Raw genomic sequence first — 20000 nt, 5'->3', positions numbered from 1 at the left:
AATTTCAGACAGAAAAATCTGTTGTGACAAGATATAATACAAGACAAGACAAGACAAGACAAGACAAGACAAGACACGCCATACTAAGATGCTGGTGTGCCTGGAGACGCACAAACCATAACGCGGCCACCCACCCCTTAACACGCACACACACAGACACACACCCCGCACCCCCCACCCACCCACCCCCAACACACACACACAGAAACAACATCTCACCCCAACAATAACAACAAGGACAACATTAACAACAATATGAGACACTTAAACACAACGCTCGGCCTATATCAGAGGTTGAAATAAACTCACAGATTGGCCAACAGCAAAGTGAACTGAAGCTGCATGATCAATGGTTTATTCCCTGCACTGGGGATCAACTTAAAGCATTTATGTAGGACTGTGATTCTCAAATTAGGAGGGCTATATTGCACTGGCTTTTGGTAATAATGCCACTGATGCTTGTCGGCCTTTCGGGATCATCCCAACGCCAATTGTCCTAAGGCCGAAAAAGTAGGAATGGAACTTGAGCACGACGCTTTCCACCTTAATTAAAATTCCTGCCCCAGTGGGTTATTCGGGACAAGCAGTTGCCTCCCCTGTTGTTCTTATGGTCATAATGATCAGATACGACTGACTCATATACAACAATAACACAACTGACTTTCATATACGCAATAATAACAAAACTGACTATCATATACAAAAACAACACGACTGACTACCATATACACAACAATAACACGACTGGCTATCACATATACAACAATAACACGACTGACTGTCATATACACAACAATAACACGACTGGCTATCACATATACAACAATAACACGACTGACTACCATATACAACAATGACACGACTGACTATCATATACACAACAATAACACGACTGACTATCATATACACAACAATAACACAACTGGCTGTCATATACACAACAATAACATGACTGGCTATCACATACACAACAATAACATGACTGACTATCATATACACAACAATAACACGACTGGCTGTCATATACACAACAATAACACGACTGGCTATCACATACACAACAATAACACGACTGACTATCATATACACAACAATAACACGACTGGCTGTCATATACACAACAATAACACGACTGGCTATCACATACACAACAATAACACGACTGACTATCATATATACAACAATAACACGACTGGCTATCATATACACAACAATAACACGACTGGCTGTCATATACACAACAATAACACGACTGGCTATCACATACACAACAATAACACGACTGACTATCATATATACAACAATAACACGACTGGCTATCATATACACAACAATAACACGACTGGCTATCACATACACAACAATAACACGACTGGCTATCACATATACAACAATAACACGACTGGCTATCACATACACAACAATAACACGACTGGCTATCACATATACAACAATAACACGACTGACTATCATATATACAACAATAACACGACTGGCTATCACACACACAACAATAACACGACTGACTATCATATACACAACAATAACACGACTGGCTGTCATATACACAACAATAACACGACTGGCTATCACATACACAACAATAACACGACTGACTATCATATACACAACAATAACATGACTGGCTATCATGTACACAACAATAACACGACTGGCTATCACATACACAACAATAACACGACTGACTATCATATATACAACAATAACACGACTGGCTATCATATACACAACAATAACACGACTGGCTATCACATACACAACAATAACACGACTGGCTATCACATACACAACAATAACACGACTGACTATCATATATACAACAATAACACGACTGGCTATCATATACACAACAATAACACGACTGGCTATCACATACACAACAATAACACGACTGGCTATCATATACACAACAATAACACGACTGGCTATCACATACACAACAATAACACGACTGGCTATCATATACACAACAATAACATGACTGGCTATCATGTACACAACAATAACACGACTGGCTATCATATACACAACAATAACATGACTGGCTATCATGTACACAACAATAACACGACTGGCTATCATATACACAACAATAACATGACTGGCTATCATATACACAACAATAACACGACTGACTGTCATATACACAACAGTAACAATGCCCGGGTCTTACGGAGAAGCTGGCGAGCCTGGAGAAGTCCGGCCTGATGAAGAACAGGATGCCGTCCGCAGCGCCCGGCAGCATGGCCCCGCGAACCAAGAACACCGTCAGCAGCACGTAAGGCAGTAGCGCTGTCACGTACACCACCTGCACGCGCACATTCATAGATGATGATTAAAAGACACACACACACACACACACACACACACAAACACATCATATATATATATCGTCCAAATATCATAAGAAGCGAGCTCGTGTTTACAAAAAGAATTGCAGCCAAGGCTTGCGAAATTTGTCCACGACTTGTTTCTCTTTGCAGAATCTAGAAATATATCAGTGTGATTATGACTATGGGGTTTTGTTATAATATACACACCGAACTGGACATAATCATATCACACATTTGTATTGTTTTAGTTTCTGCTACACCTTAAAGTTTCATGACATTTCTATTCTATTCTGTTATAGTCTGGTCTTATCTATTTCATTCTGTTATATTCTATTGCACATGCACGCGCACACACATAAAAAAACCTACTGCAAACAACATTGTAAGCGCAAGCCCCCACTTTACACAAACTTCACCCCAAAGATGGGGGTGGGCGTTTACTGCGTAAGCATTTTACCTTTCGGGGGAACCCATTACTCACTTAGATTCACCAGGCAGCACTGGCTCCTGCTGGGAGTGAGAACAAAACGGCCACTGAAACGAGACACTATGACACAGAGCAGCGCCATGTCCAGTTCTGACTTGATTGTGCAATGATACATCGACATCCCATGCAGGCGTTCTTTGTTTCAATATGTAGATCTGCACTGCTTTGTAAAAGCAACACGATCACAATAGCTAGCTGCATGTTCATGATGATCTTTTTTTATTCAAAGGGATGAAAGATGCAGCCTAAACTGTAAACTGTACACATGGTGGATATCTAGAAAAAAGAAAAAAAATATTTTAGACCAAGCGGGCTATTTTGGAATGAAATCGGTTTTAAGATCAGACGTGAACAAACATTCAAGAACTTAAACATACATGTATGTGTTTTTATATATACTATGTGTAAAATGCATGTGCGCACACCCATACCAATGTCTGTACACGCGCATGGACATACATATAAAAACTCATGCACATTTACAAATTGGTGCATATAGTTCTGCATGCATGTATAAAAGAATGTCGGAAGAGTGTGGCACCAAGACATACATACACACTTTGTTTGCACACTCTCGCTAAAACAAACAATGGCAACTCCAGTCACGACAAAGCTGGCACGATGATACACACACACACACACACACACACACACACACACACACACACACTGCTACGCACTTTGCCCAGCGATTTGACGCCGCGGATCAGACAAAGGGAGACAAGCAGCCAAGCCACCAGCAGACAGAGGGCGCTGTGAAGCTGGAGGTTGCCCAGTTCGTGCAAGCCCGATGATTTCCGTAACACTTCGTACCTGTGGCACCATTGAAAGAATATTAAAAAAAAAAAAAACCAAGTTGGTACTAATTAATGAATTAACGTTTGATTGACAAGTACATTACTTTCATAGTGTGAGTGACTGATTGCTTGGTTTGCTGTTTGGTTGGTTGGTTGGTTGTTGAAGTTTTAAATTCTAACATTGGGGAAAAAGCGAAGACTGAAGAAAGAAAGAAAGAAAGAAAACCAAGAAAGAAAGAAACACCAAGAAAGAAAGCAAAAGAAAGACTGACTGCTTGCAATGACAAGATTAATTATTTGGTATTCAGTTGACAGACTGGTTGATTGATTGATAGATTAATTATTTGGTATTCAGTTGACAGATTGGTTGATTGACTGATTGATTAGTTAGATTGGTTGATTGATTGATTAGTTATTAACTAACCACCTATAAATAAATAAATAAATAAATATTTTAAAAAAACGAAGGGAGGGAACGAAATAAGAAAGGGAGAAATGAAGGGGAAAACCCCATTGACATTGAACTCGTAAGAAACATAGCTTTTATAAACTGGGCTGAGTTACAAAAGCGACCCAAGCCGCATCGGAAAGTTTGCTCTGCATAAAGAACAGTTCCAACGTCAGTGGAGCTAGCGCGCGAAGGCACTTTCTCAACGCTTATGAAGCCCTGCCCTGAGTTTCAGTTTCAGTTTCTCAATAAGGCATCATTGCGTTCGGACAAATCCATACATACAAAATCCATATACGCTACACCACATCTGCAAAGCAGGTGTCCAACAGCAGCATAACCCAACGCGCTTAGTCAGGCCTTGAGTGCATGCATTGTGTACATATCAGCATGGATTTCTTCTTCAGAATTTTGCCAGATGATAACATTTGTGCTGCCATGGGTTCTTTTTCAGTGCGCCAAGTGCCTGCTCAGTGTGAGTTTCCAGTCATCTATGTGATTTCCCAGTCAAACGTGGGTGAAAGGGCGAGACCAGGATTCGAACCCAGACCCTCTTGGACACTGTATTTGCTAATAAGCGTCTTAACCATTCTGCCACCTTCCTCCCTGTCCTGAATTCTTCGCCTTGCCCATGTGATTTCAGTTTGCCTGCCTTCTTTTCTTTCGGGGGTTTAAGGGACAGCAAGGGGAAGGGAGGGAGAGAAAAATAGAAACACACATGACATTCTATCCTGGTATTGTCGCCACTTTTTATGGACACCGAACCAGACAGAAAAGATATGGAAATAGAGCATGGGGCTTGTAAGAAACTCAACACCGAAAGGAAAGCAGTCATACTTGTGGTGCAAAAACCCAGCCATTCACCCAACTATATGTACAGACCAGAATGTAGTGTACAAGAAAAAGAGCGCGTTCCACGCATCGTCACACACAGACATAATCCCTTCTCTCTCTCTCTCTCTCTCTCTCTGTATATATATATATATATATATATATATATATATCTTTTTTTTTAATATTTCCTTTGGGAGTCTACAAAGCTTAGTTGGCTGAGAGCCAACCTTGCAATTCTAAAATGCTTAACCTGAATAACTAAGTGCCCCTTTTCTCAGACTTCCCCCCACCCACCCACCCCCATCCCCCAACCCCCTCAAACACACAGAAACATTATAATCTATACACGCAACCAAGCACACAAGCACGTGCAATTTCCATAATAATACAAAATGAATAAATTTGTTAAAAACCGACACTCTCGCTGGCACGCAAAAAATTAAAAAAAGAAAAAAGAAGAAAAAAAGTAGCGCTTCTATGACGACGCGCTCTCTCTGGTGGGCGAGCGGTTCGAATCTCACACTGAGAAATATGTTGTGATGAAATGTAATACATCTTCTGTAGTGACATATTTCATTGGTTGAACACGTTGTGTATATACGTCTGTGTGTGTGTGTGTGTGCTTTTTTTATGTCAGCACTTGAGTCAAGTTTTGTGGAATATCGTGGGTTCGTGTAAACTTCAGAATGACAAGCATGTGATGTACAACCACTGAGTTGACTTTTGTGTACACAGATTCAAAAATTTCCAGTGACAAGAACAGCCAAGAAAACTATCAAAATGCATCTATAAACATATTCACAGAGACGGAGACATAAAGAGAGACACGGAGAAAGACAGAGACTGAGAGAGAGAGAGAGAGAGAGAGAGAGAGAGAGAATGAAAGGAATTATCACGGCCTATGATGTAATGATTACCTGTGAGGGGGGGGAGAGAATGAATGAATGAATGTTTTTTTCATAATTCTAGGCCATTGCCCCTTATGAAAGGGTGTCACAAATTCTTCATAGGGGGAAGGAGAGAGAAAGAGAGAGAGACAGAGACTCTGTGTGTGTGTGTGTGTGTGTGTGTGTGTGTGTGTGTGTGTGTGCGCGCTTACGGCTTGGTCTCTGACGGTACAGAAGTATCGATACCAAGCAATGTTGTTAAAAGCGGTTTTTATTCAAACATTTTAAGTTTTCTATAGATACGATTTTAAAAAAAACATTTCGGACGAGGATTTGCATTCTTTTCCAAACAGTATGCTTCTGAGATTCAGGAAAATGAACGTGCCGTACGTGTACAGGCAAGCATGCTCCTGCATATCCGCGTAAAAAATATTTTTCGTTGATGAAGTTCTTGATTATACGATTAAAATAGCTTTCTCTTTGTTGTAGATGAGCTCATGCGTGTCCATGCAAAATTCCTCTTCAAAAATGCTCTCTTACATTGATGTGTGTCATGTGCCTTGCTTCTAATGATTTTGAAATGAATCCTCCAAGATTTGTAAAACCCAAATAAATTTGTCTGTCAATGAATCGGCTACTAAAACAAAAACAAATCTGGAATCTGAATGTAATGCATCTGGATCTGGAATCACACACACACACACACACACACACACACACACACACACACACACACACACACACACACACACAAACACTCACTGCCAGAACTCCTCTGCTGCCGACTTGGGATCCGAAGTGCCGTCAGACGTCATCCCCGCTACGACTGACTGATTGGACATGTTCCAGCCAACACCACCAGCAAGCGCCCAGTCCCCTTCAACGCAGGAAGAGGACGACACGTTATCCGCACACATCACCACAGAGCCGTTGAAAGCGGGGAACTCAGAAGAGTGGTTGGCCCCAGGAAAAACAGATATTTCCCAGACAGGGCTGCTGCTGGAGTTGCCCGCGGAGTCCTCGTCGGAGCTGTTGCAGTGTCGGTGGGGCGCGGAGTCGGAGGGCAGGCAGGGTTCCATGCAGGTGGGTGTGTTCCAGGCGTGGCCGCAGGTGGCCCAGGGCAGGTCGCTTGTGAAGGAGGAGTAGAGGTAGTAGATGATCCAGGACAGGACGGCGTTGTAGTAGATGCAGGCCATGCCCGACACTAGGATCATGCAGTAACCCAGACCTGCCCGGGTCATCGTCACCACCATTGTTATCATCATCGTTATCACCGTCATTACCTCCATCGTAATAAGACTGTTAAGAAGATGATGAATGAATGAGTGAATGAATGAATAATAACAGTAACAATGATCAACTTGTAAAAAAAACACAAAAAACAAATAAAATAATAAATAACAAAAGAACGATAATGACAGCAACAAGGAGAAGAAGAACAACAACTACAAAACAGGAAGAATAAGAAAAAGAAGAAGAAATAGCAACAACAATGACAACGACAATGACAAGACGAAGACAACTAACAACAATGTAAAATTACATAAATTTGGTTTTTAGACTAATAAAACTTTTTTCTTTATTTCATTCATTGCATTATTTTCTGACAATGTAAAATGAGAGAGGTGCGACGGGTTTTAGGCTGATAAAACTTTCTTCTTCATACATATACGATATTACCAAATGCCATTTGTTGGACTGATCCAGGCGTTAACCAAGTGTTTGACAGTGGAGGGGGTATGGTTGGGAGAGTAGATGAAGAAATGCGCATGTTGCGTGTTTCTGTGATGAATGTATAAGTAATTATCAATTCAGGAAATGAATTCTAAAAAGAAGGTTAATTGGTATCTTTTTTTCAGCGCGTGATTCTAAATTCAGTTGCGTGATGTTAATTGATTATTAATTTTGTGTGCTGTACTCTTCGTTCCTGATGCTCAAAACCATTGTGGGATAGGCATAATTTAAGTTATTTGACTTTTGAAGAAAGACATACGTCAAACTGATGAATATTCCCGTGGCCTTTTTAGTAACAGAAATAACACAGATAAAAATTACGCTTATCTGTTGTTAACCGCCTCCGCTGAACTGGCGGAGCTCAGTTAACCGGCGAGAAATCAGCGATTACTTCGTAAACGCCTAATTGTCGCTGTTTATTTTTCTGTTGATGATGTTGAATACGAAAGGAAGTCAAGGAAGAATAAGAAAGAAAGTAATAAAGAAACATGGAATGAAATAAAAACAAACGAAAGCAATGGAATAAGAAACTGAGGAAGGAGACAAAAGAAAGAAATAAGATGTAAAGGGAATTTAAGCAAGAAAAGAAAAAAGACAGAGAGAAAATAAAGCTAAAAACGGAATGAGGGGAAGGAAGAATCAATGAACCAACGAAAGAAAGAAATATAAAAAAATTGAAAAAAAACAACAACATAGAGTAAGAAAGATAATGTGTGTGTGTGTGTGTGTGTGTGTGTGTGTGTGTGTGCAAGAGCTTTGTGGGGCTAGCCCTATGTACCCCTAAGTCTATGTTCCCTAAAATATTGTCTCACGTCTAAGTTCAACTAAGTCTATGTTCCCCCAGGTCTGTGTTCCCTTAGGTACGCTTAAGTTCCCCCAAAATATTAATTTACGTTTTCTGGTGTGTTTTGTTTTGTTTTGATTTTTGTTTTCTTTGTTTTTTTGTTTGTTTTTTGTTGTTGTTGTTGTTGTTTGTTTGTTTTTTGTTCTCCCGGGTCCTTGTTCCCCCAGGGCTATGTTTACTCAGGTCTGGAACCACTGCTCACCTCTATATCTTTAGCAATGTATCACCGGTTTTGACCACTGACCACTACTAACCAATACAGACCACTGACCACCACTGATCACTTACCACCTTTAGCCACGGCTGACGGCTGACCACCGACCTCTGCTGATCACTGCTTACCACCGCTGACCACTGACCACTGCTAACCACTACTGATCAATCATGACGGCTGACTACTGACTTCCACTGGTCACCGCTGACCACTACCACCGCCGACCACTGCTGACCACACACCACTGACCACCATGGACCACTACTGACCACTGACCATCGCTGACCAATGCTGACCAGACCACTACTGACCACTTGTCACTGCTGATCGACACTGACAACTGACCACTGCTGACCACTGGTCACCGCTGACCGCAGCTAACCACTAATGACTGCTGACTACCACTGATAATTACTGACCACTGACCAGTACTGACAACTGACCACTGCTGAACATACACCCGCTGACCACTAACTACCGCTGACCTCTACAGACTACTGACCACTGACCGCCGCTGACCACTGGTCACCGCTGACCGACACTTACTATTGCTGACCACTGACCACAACTCACTACTGACCTCCGCAGACCGCTGACCACTACTGACTACTGATCACAGCTGAGTACTGACCATCACTGACAACTGCTGACCATTACTGATCGCTGACCAGCACTAATAACTCCTAACCACTGACAACTACTGATCACTGGTCACTCCTGACCTGTACTGATCACCGATGACATCTGACCGCCACTAACCACTGCTGACCACTGGCCACTACTCACCAATGGCCACTGCAGACCACTGACCACAACTGACCCGTACTGACCACTACTGACAACTGATCACCGCTAACTATTCACTACCACTGGCCACTGCTGACCAATACTGACCACTGGTCATCGCTGACTGCTACTTATCACCGCTGACCACTCCTCACTAATGATCACCGTTGACCACTACTGGCCGCTGACTGCCGCTGACCACGACTGACAACCAATGACTGCTACTAACCACTACTGACCACTGATCACTATTGACCACTGTCCACTGCTGACGACTGGTTGCCGCTGACCACTACTGACCACCACTGACCACAACAATTTTTCACTCTTCAGCAAGTCAGTCTTGTCTATGCACATGTACAGAAATTCACGTGTTTCCGCTTACTGGTGCCAAAAAGTGGGAAGGAAAAATATCAGTATGTCTAGTTCATCATCCAAAAATGCTGAGGCAGACTTTCTCACACGTAAGGAAGTCCGCCTTTGAAGCAAACCGATGACGCAGGAAGCAAATTATCTGCCGAGCGCATTAGCATATTTTTTGGCTGTCTTCACTGCAGGCAGTGCCCTAAAAAACATGTGACGAATATATCGTTCTTTTTGCTCCTGATATTTTGGCAGAAGAGTGAGTGGCAGCTTAGGTGGGTTTTTTTTAAAGATATATATATATATATATAATATATATATATATATATTATATATATATACCTGTGTCAGCATCTTGGTGTTTGTATTGAAAGAAACTCGTTTGCCGCGTTTGCAGCCAATTTCCTTTCCCTTTGAGGCATAACATAACAGCAGTCCTGCAAATGTGATATGTACAGACGTACACGCAAACGTACACCCACACACACACAGTCAGACATGTCTGTATGCTTCGTTTCACAAGAAGAAAGATGTTCACTGCATTTTGCTGTGATTCTGAGGGGCGCACGAACACACACAATTGCTGCATACGGTATCGTGGCCACCGTTTTATGAAAGCTGTTTACGTTTTGATCCTGAATTACACAATTTTTCACTCTGAAATCATATCAAATCTGCAAATCAACACCGCACACTGCACATTATTATGAGAGCAAATGCAACAGCCTGAAAATTATTAGCTGCTTTCAGATGATTGCATTTCTCCCGGAAATAAAAATGATGATAACAATAAGAAGAATAAGAATAACAATAATGTTAATAACGTAACAAAAGAGAAAAGCATATGAAGTTCGTGTCGCAAAAAGAGTCATTGAAATGAAATGTTGTTTTGAAAGCCCAGATCACACACACACACACACACACACACACACAATCATCATCATCACTATCCATGCATTCGCAGACAGAGGTCGGGGTGGGAGCCCGGGGAGTGAGTGACACTGACCGAGACAGAAAGACAAAAATACAGAGAAGCAGACAGAAAGACAGACGAATATAGAGACAAATAGAGTCAGTGCTTACCTCTAAAGAGCGGACACATTTTCCACACGAATAGCGAAGAAGTGCCAGAGAACTGGCCCAGACACACCTCCATGTAGAACAGGGGGATCCCAGCCAAGATCAAGAAGAAGAAGAAAGGAATCAAGAACGCTCCTTGGAACACCGGGGGGAAAAAAAGAAAGACAAAATATATTCATGCACACAACAAACACATGCACGCGCGTAGGCATGAGCGCGCGCACACATTAACACAAACGCACGCACACAAAATCATTCACACACACACACACACACACACACACACATGTTTGTTGTTTGTTTGTTGTTGTTTTTTTTGGGGGGGTTACTTTTCTTTTTTTTAAATTGTCACACTATGGTGCGGTGCGAAGTAAAATAGCATGCGCAGAAGGGAGTTCCCGGGATTTCTAATTATACACGATTGGTTAGCTGCCTGAATGCACTTGGTGTGTCTTGAATACGAAGATAACTTAGCCCTCAAGGTAAACTGTACCCGCGGGCCCCTGTCATGTCAAGGGTAACTTGCCTTCAGGCAAAATGATTTTTGTCTTGAATACGGCCCCTGGGGCAACTTGCCTTCAGGCAAAATGATCGGCCCCTGTCACTGATTTTGCTGAGCAAAATGTACAGCCATCCCAAGAGGAAGAAATCCAGATACAGAGTGGTGACTGACATCCTGACCTGTGTTGTAAGCTCGGTCTTACCTCAGTGAGGTGACAGCCTTTTTACTGACGAGCGTTGGCCTACTTATCAGAAGCAGTCAAGGGACTAAACTCAGCAACTGTGTGAGTGTGTGAAATCCAGCCCAACTGTACTGTCTGTACACAGCGATCTGTCAACATCAAGTCAATGATGCCGTTCCCTTTATCGATGAAAGTCTTCTGCACTGCTCACTACGTCAATGAATAGGTTTTATAAAGTTATATCTGTCAGGTCTGATCCAACACAACACAACTCGCCAAGCTCACCCCAAGCCTGAAACTGCAGTGTTCTCATGTTGGACTGGCCACAGTATGACTAAACACAATAAATACTTGTACTTTTTTAATATCGGTACGTAAGATTAAGTGAGCGGCCATTTACGTACTGAAAATGTGAAGAAGAAGAAATCTAACATAGCCCCACCTAAACACAAAAATAATAATAATAATAATAATAATAATGGTATTTATATAGCGCTGAATCTTGTGCAGAGACAAATCAAAGCGCTTTTGCACCAGTCATTCACACGCATGCATAACTCTAAAACTGTAGAAACTAAAGACAAGGAAGAGGCAGGCAAAGAAGGCTATTTTGGGAAGAGGTGGGTTTTAAGGCCAGACTTGAAAGAGCTGAGTGTGGAGACTTGACGAAGCGAAAGAGGAAGTTCATTCCAATTGCAAGGTCCAGAGACAGAGAAAGAACGGCGGCCAACAGTCGAGTGAATCTGGGTATGCATAAACGGAGTGGATCCAAAGCCGATCGTTGTGAGCCAGATGGAGTGTAGAGGTGAAGGCAGCCGCAGAGATAGGAAGGGGCAGTTTTGTGAATACATCTGTAACACAGAGTGTTGATCTTGTACTTTATTCGGTGTGAGACAGGGAGCCAGTGGAGATGTTGCAAAAGAAGGAGTGATGTGCTCAGATCTTTTCTTTCTGAGCACGAGTCGGACAGCAGAGTTTTGTATGCGCTGAAGGGACTGAATGGATGAAGCACGCAAACCAGACAATAGAGCGTTACAGTCGTCAAGGCGAGAGAGAATGAGAGAAACGACAAGTCTAGATGTTGCGTCAGTGGACAGATATTTCCGGACGGAACTGATGCGCCGCAGTTGACAGTAGCAGGACTGACATGTCTGACTGATAAAGTTTTGCATGGACAGTGTATTGTCAAGGACAACACCGAAGTTCCTGACTGACCTGGAAAGAGGGATGGGTGTACTACCAAGTTTGATTGTGTCAAATGTGATGGAAGACAGTTTCTGTTTAGTTCCTATGATCATTGCTTCAGTTTTGTCTGCGTTCAATTGTAACTTATTTAGAGTCATCCAGTTTTGAATGTCCGTGAAGCAGTTGGATGTTTCTTGCAAGAGCGACAACAATTTTTCAGGGGTATCACTCTTCTGGAGTTGAATGTCATCAGCATAAGAATGATGACTGATATTATGGCAGTTGATAATTTCAGCGAGAGGAGCAGTGTACAGAGTGAAGAGCACTGGGCCTAAAACAGATCCCTGTGGGACTCCATGTTCGATTTTAACGGGTTCTGATTGGAAATGATCAACAATGACAGACTGGAATCGATCAGTGAGATAAGATTTGAACAACTTTAGAACAGTGCCGTTGATACCAAATGTAAAACAAGAGAGGCAAGGCCTTCAGGACTCACTTGTGATACACTTTTTTTTAAATGTAACCGTTAAAATGTGTTCTGTATTTGTTATTATAAAGCTTCAAGTTAAAAAAAAAATTTTAAAAAAGTCCTAACCAGATTCGAACCCCGCATGTTCGGATGAGAAGAAACTGCCTTACCTATTACACTATGTGGCTCCTTAACTGAGATTCTAAAATTTAATATTTAAACATACTTTTTTTTAAGGGCGATAAATCGATTGCGGTATTCGCAGTGAGAACGCTGTTTAAATCGTATTATTCTGGTGTATCTTGGGCATTCAAACAATCTTTAAGGGCAATTTTTAAAAAATTCTTTTTAAGTCCGCGGTAAATGAGACGTGGCTATCGCCGCAATCACACTGCAACATTTAGCCGTTTTCTCAAGATCTAGATAGATGTACAAGTTTAGTTACACCCACCGGGAATGTAGTACGACACGGTCGATCGATTCAATTTCTCTTTTATGTTCTTTCTAGTTTTATAGTATTTAGTATTTTGTTAAACTAATAACATGTAGAGCCAAGTACAAGTACTTCTAAACGTCGTATGAAGTGAAAAGGACTTCATTTTGAGAAAAGTCAAGACTGGAAATTTTTTCATTTCATCAATTCAAGGGTATTAACTGGCATGGTTTACAATTTTTAACTGTGAATTCCGACTGATTCTGTGGATATTTTTATGGCAGTTTGGGGCATAATCCAGTAAGTGATGAGGCGTTCACAAATCTTTCTCTGAATAAATATTTAACGGTCTCATTCTCCAACTTTCCATCACATGTTATCGTGTATTGACGGTTGAACATAGGATTAAACGGGCAGGTCAACAACTTGAAACAAAATGGCGTCGTTCGCGTTCGCGAAGAATATGAGCACGCGCTTTGAATGTGTATAAATATGTGTACGCAACTGATTTTTGCCCATGACCTTCAGGGCTCAGCCAATAGATCTATAAAGTCCACTCGTTATATTGATTTTAGTATTTTCCGAAAAAGACCACTTGGGCGAATGAACATAGTGAAAGCCCTGTACACTGAGAGTAAAACACACAAGCTTTTTATGTATTGAGTATAATTTCAAAATGTAATGTTTAAGATGAGAAAGATCAGTTTAAAACAAATTAACCCCCCTAGCATTAATTACAGATTAATTTCCCTTTTTTACTATCTGCACCAAAACGTTTGCAAAATAAATATAACTTCCATGCTTAGCAAAAGAAGTTCCTGTTTGAGCAAAAAATAATAATAATGACTGCTCTTGTTGTTGTGTCATAATATCAGATCAAAGTGGCAAGTTTACAGAATAATTTTTTTTTAAATATATATATAACAGTAAATGCAGTTTGCATATAATTTGGCTTCTTTTTTTATTTTTTTGTGCCCATCCCAGAGGTGCAGTATTGTTTCAAACAAGATGACTGGAAAGAACTGAATTTTTCATATTTTTATGCCTAATTTGGTGTCAACTGACAAAGTATTTGCAGAGAAAATGTCAATGTTAAAGTTTACCACACACACACACACACACACACACAGAGACAACCGAACACTGGGTTAAAACAACTCACTTTGTTTACACAAGTGAGTCAATGAAGACGGGAAAGAAGGATTGAATGGTCTATCGTGTCAAAGGCGGCTGACAAGTCGAGAAGTGAGAAGGGAAATTTTTCCTGAGTCGGACGCTATCAGTAGATTATTCAGAATGTGGAGGAGAGTGGTTTCGGTGCTGTGGTCAGCGCGATAGGCAGACTGAAATGGGTGGATGAGATTGTTGAAACAAAGGTGGTTGTTGAGCTGCTTCAGGACAGCTTTTTCAAGGAGTTTGGACATGAATGGAAGATTAGAAACTGGTCGATAGTTTTTCAATATGTTTGCGTCAAGGTTGGGTTTCTTCAGAAGAGGCCGGACGATTGCAGTTTTGAAAGTGGATGGAAACGTTCCAGTGAGAAGGGATGAGTTGACAATATTGGTGATTGTGGGGAGAAGCTATGAGACACACTGGGAAAAGACCGAGGCTGGTATAGGATCAAGCTCACAGGATTTTATTGTCATTTCTTTCAAGATTTCATGAACTTCTGTTTCAGTCAAAGAATTAAAGGAATGGAGAGGAGCTGAATTGAGGATCAGGATGAGCAGGTTGGAAAGACATTTGGTCTAAGATGGTACGAATACTTTGGACTTTGTTGAAAAAGAAAGAGGAGAAGACATTGGGGAGTTTAGATAAAGTGTAGGCAGAAGGAAGAGGAGTCTTTTTTGCAGTTCCAAGATTTGACATGACAGGTTAAAGATATTTGGTGGATGTGGCATCGAGAAGTAAAAGAAGTTTGTCTTTGCTGATGAGATCATATGTTTGACTTTATTTATTTGTTTTCGGAATATTTGATTGTGGACTTGCAGTTTTGTTGATCGCCATCGTCTTTCCAGTTGGCGACGTTTGCGTTTTGCAAGTCGAATGTCTTGTGTGTACCATGGGGCGGAAGGTCTGTCAGGGAGCATGCGGGTAGTGGGGGGTGCATGTTCATCCAGCAGTTGAGAGAGGACAGTGTTGTAATGTGTGGATACGTTGGTACAGGAAGAAATTCTGGAAAGGCGTTCAGCAGCTTGAGAAGAAAAAGTGTTAATGTTGATGAATTTCAGGTTGCGACGAGTAACAGATTTTTTGGTTCTGGTAGGTTTTGAAATATTAAGCAAGAATATAACAGCAGAATGGTCGGAAGAAAGTTTGCCAGTTACAGTCACTGACGCAACCATGGCATCAGTCACGTGCGATGAGCCAGTCCAACGTATGGCCAGATCTGTGTGTTGGTTCTGTAACGAACTGAGAGAGTGAGTGAGTGGACAGAGATAGACATAGGCGTTTGACATCAGTGGAAGTTTGGTTGTCGAAATGAAAATTGAAATCTCCGAGAATGATAAGTTTGCCAGAATGAAGGTTGTAGTAATCAAGTAGTGTTCGGAACTCATCATGAAACTGAGAAGACGTTAGGTTACTTTTACGACTAGGAGGAGGACGATAGAGACAACAGAAGATGATTGAGTGACCGGGAACACTGAGAGTGACTTAGCATTTCGTAGGTATCATGTGGAAAGGCGTGGTTATGGGAGAAGGAGAGGGAAGACTCCAAGATGTCTCTGTAGACGGTGGCGATGCCACCTCCACGAGACAGTCCAGGAAGTGACACAGTTTTGTATCCACGGGGGGTTGGGGGGGTCAGTTGTTTAAGTTTGGGTTCGTGACCTTGTGACTTTTCCCAAATTTCGGTAAGAAATACGATATCACAGTTATTTTCAAAAATAAAATCAGAAATATAGCCAGTCTTTTGATCAGGGCAGACAGGTTGACCATTGAACAGACAGGCATGAAAGAGATCAGAGGTAAGGAGAGAGGAATCTAATGGTGAAGCAGGTGAGTCAGGCAGACAGACAGTGGAAGAAGAAGATGGTGACTGAGCAGTGGAGGACAATGGGAAGGAAGAAAAAGGTCCGGAAGTTGAGACAGGTGTGGCAGGAGTAGGAAGCGGAGCAGAGGCTATCACGGGGGATACATTACAGTTTGAAATATTGTCATCAGAGGGAACAATGTCACGGGAAGTAAAAAATATTAGCAGGAACACGTGTGTTGAGGTTGGAAGCAGCACAAACAGCGCCGCATAAAGTGGATGTGTCAACACACACAGGTAACACATCACAGGTACTGTCATTAGTGCTGACGTCACACACAGCGGGAACAATGTCACAGGGTATTCCAGACAGGTCAGCAGATGTAACGTTGTCATTGACAGTGACAGCAACAGCAGGGCTGACATCGGAGACAGGAGAATGGTCAGTGCAGGGGACAGTCTGCAGTGTTTATGCCATGGCATTCTAAGAAAAGCTCTTATGTCATTGGTGTTTTCCATGGTGACAGTGGCAGTGCGGGAGCAGAGGTCGGACGGTATGAGAGGGCTGGGCACGTGAAAACGTGCCAAAAGGCGGAGAGAGTATCGTAGGCAGAACGAAGATGGTCGCTGACACGACAACGAGGGTCAAGTGAAAAGCATTCATATGTGCCAGTTTGTAAATGAATACACAAATATGCCGAATATAAAATATCAAATTAGTCTTAGAGCAAATGAATGTAAACAAAACTGTTCCGACCTTCGGATTCCTGGAAACAAAACGCACACACTGATATAAATGATATCCAGAACAGAACACGGTAAACAAATAAACACACACAAAAATGTAGAGACCAATGCAGTGCAGCCAGTGGGCGCAAGGGCTGATAACTCTGTCAATTTCGTTTGTCAATAAGTTAGATTAAATGATTTCCCATCCCTCCCCGTGTACCCCCGTAAAAAAGTCAAAACTTTTCAAACCGTTTAAGGAATTTGAAAAACCAACCATTTTAATCCTTAAGAACTGCAACATGTGAATTTAAAAATGACATGAAATAAATCAACTAATTCGTTATTCTCTCTCTCTGTGTGTGTGTCCCGTTTACCCCCTCCCTATCTACCGCCACCACCACCTGCCCTATCAGCTGTCCCGTTTACCCCCTCCCCATCTACCCCCACCACCTGCCCTATTAGCTGTTCCGTTCACCCCCTCCCTCTCTACTGCCACCACCACCTGCCCTATCAGCTGTCCTGTTTACCCCCTCCCCATCTACCACCACCACCTGCCCTATTAGCTGTTCCGTTCACCCCTTCCCTCTCAACCGCCACCACCTCCTGCCCTATCAGCTGTCCTGTTTACTCCCTCCCATCTATCGCCACCACCCCCTGCCCTATTAGCTGTCCCGTTTACCCCCTCCCCATCTACGGCCACCACCTCCCAGTTCACCCTAAAGGCCGTCGCCCACGGGGCGTCAGCGTCGGCCGCGCATCATTTTTTGATGCCTCGCTACATTGTCACGCAGACGCCTGAAACCTGCAGCGAGGCGCGTGTCGCTCGCACACGCGCGACAAACCTCCACAGGCATCACGCATCACGCTCCATACTTGGAAAGTCACGTGCTGCCAGTGTCGCCCTGACGATAATTTATTGTTGATACTGAAGAGGTTGACTGTTACCATTAAAATACCCCCCACTGTTGTTGTTTTTGATGATGATGTTATTTTTTGTTTTGATTTTTTTTATATTTGAAATGTGGCAACAGCTAGATAGAACATGCTTTTCTTGTTTTGTATACTGTTTGTTTCTTTATTTTCTTTTGACGTTTTTTTCAAACACATCACCACGTTTCCTTTAATTTATTAATCACACACCTTATCCAGTTTATCTTTTTATTACTTCTTATTCTGTTACTTTTCCATGCATGATATTGATATTCATTGCAAAATCAATTATTTGATCAATCGTTCAGTTACTCACCAGTCACTATTTTAATTGTTACATCAATCAAATGATCTCTCATCTGTTTACTGTCTCAAACAATGTAATGAAATAAAATCTATGTTGTTTAACATGCCATTTTGTCTGTCTATTCATTGATGCAATTAGATAAACAGGATAAATTTATCATAGTTCATACTTATAATAGTCATTTATATGTATTCACTGGATGAATTTTATTCACTTCATGTATAAGTCATCAACATTTTATTTATAAACATGAAACTGCATTTATTCATTATTTCATTTTATTCGTTTTCTACTAAATTGTTGACCTGTTTTAATTTTATCATTATTTTTCTTCTTTGCCATCCAGTTTTCACTGACCCTTTCCTTCAGTGAATATATTCTGCATTGTATTTGTTTATCTAATATTGTACTTTTCCTTATACAGGTCTATCTGTCCAACTGTGTGTCTGTCCTTAATAATTTAAGGATTCATGCATTTACTTCTTAATTTACTTGTACTTAATCATTCATTCCAAATATTTGACATGACTAGATGAACTATAAGAATTTATACTCTGGACTGATTGTTCATTTATTTTATCTCTTTAAAAAAATTTTTTTTAAAGATTCTTCTTTTATTACACTGGAAATAACAAAAACATTACATGGTATGCAACAGACACTTGGCTGCAGTATTTTCCTGTCTTGGTGACCAGACACAGCCATAGCATGCAGAATCGCAAATAAACAAATCTAGTTTTAAACACACACACACACACACACACACACACACACACACACACACACACATATATATATATATATAGAGAGAGAGAGAGAGAGAGAGAGAGATAGGTTGGTGGATTGATCTTTTGACTGGAGAGTGAGAGGGAGAATATGTGTGAGTATATCTATCTATCTATCTATCTATGTATTTTTATACATGTGTGTGTGAGTGTGTGTGTGTATGTGTATGTGTGTGTGTGTGTGTGTGTGTGTGTGTGTGTGTGTGTGTGTGTGTGTTGATGTTTACAATCAGATACAAAAAGTGTATATATACTATAAGAAAATGTAATAATTTGTCTAAGAAGAATTTTACATTGGAACCAAACCTGGTTGTTCCATCTTTCATTTACATTAGTGTTGATATGTGAGAATCCTGTACATGCAATTGTGACAGTTCTTTTCTTGTAAATAAACATAAAAATAAACTGTGTCTGTTATAACTGCAGATACAACCAGATTCCAACATTTTACAGTTCCAAACTATATGGTTTGAAAAGAAAGAAAATAAATTACAACTGCATTCAGACCATGAAGGAGAAAACAATTATGTAAGCATATATTTGTGTTGAACTAACAGTTCTCCAATATGAAGTAACACAAGTTATAATTGAAAATATCAAAATACACTGATATTATACAATGGTGTGTAAGTTATCAAACAGTGTTATTAAAACACTGATATACATAATTACAA

At 41.1% G+C, this 20000-nt stretch overlaps 1 protein-coding gene across 1 annotated transcript in view; it reads right to left on the bottom strand.

The window, feature by feature from the left end:
- Positions 1-20000, bottom strand: part of LOC143285423 (sodium-dependent proline transporter-like) — a 46119-nt gene that overhangs the window by 13070 nt on the left and 13049 nt on the right. The window contains exons 3-6 of the mRNA XM_076592683.1: positions 10832-10963; positions 6570-7035; positions 3522-3654; positions 2195-2329 (exon numbers count right to left, since the gene is read on the bottom strand). Coding sequence (XP_076448798.1) covers positions 2195-2329; positions 3522-3654; positions 6570-7035; positions 10832-10963 — 866 coding nt within the window. The remainder of the gene's footprint in view (positions 1-2194; positions 2330-3521; positions 3655-6569; positions 7036-10831; positions 10964-20000) is intronic.

Source organism: Babylonia areolata, chromosome 9, assembly GCF_041734735.1.
Source record: "Babylonia areolata isolate BAREFJ2019XMU chromosome 9, ASM4173473v1, whole genome shotgun sequence".
NCBI classification, from domain to species: domain Eukaryota; kingdom Metazoa; phylum Mollusca; class Gastropoda; order Neogastropoda; family Buccinidae; genus Babylonia; species Babylonia areolata.
The sequence above is the reverse complement of the archived record's forward strand: the minus strand, read 5'-3'. Positions and strand labels throughout refer to the sequence as shown.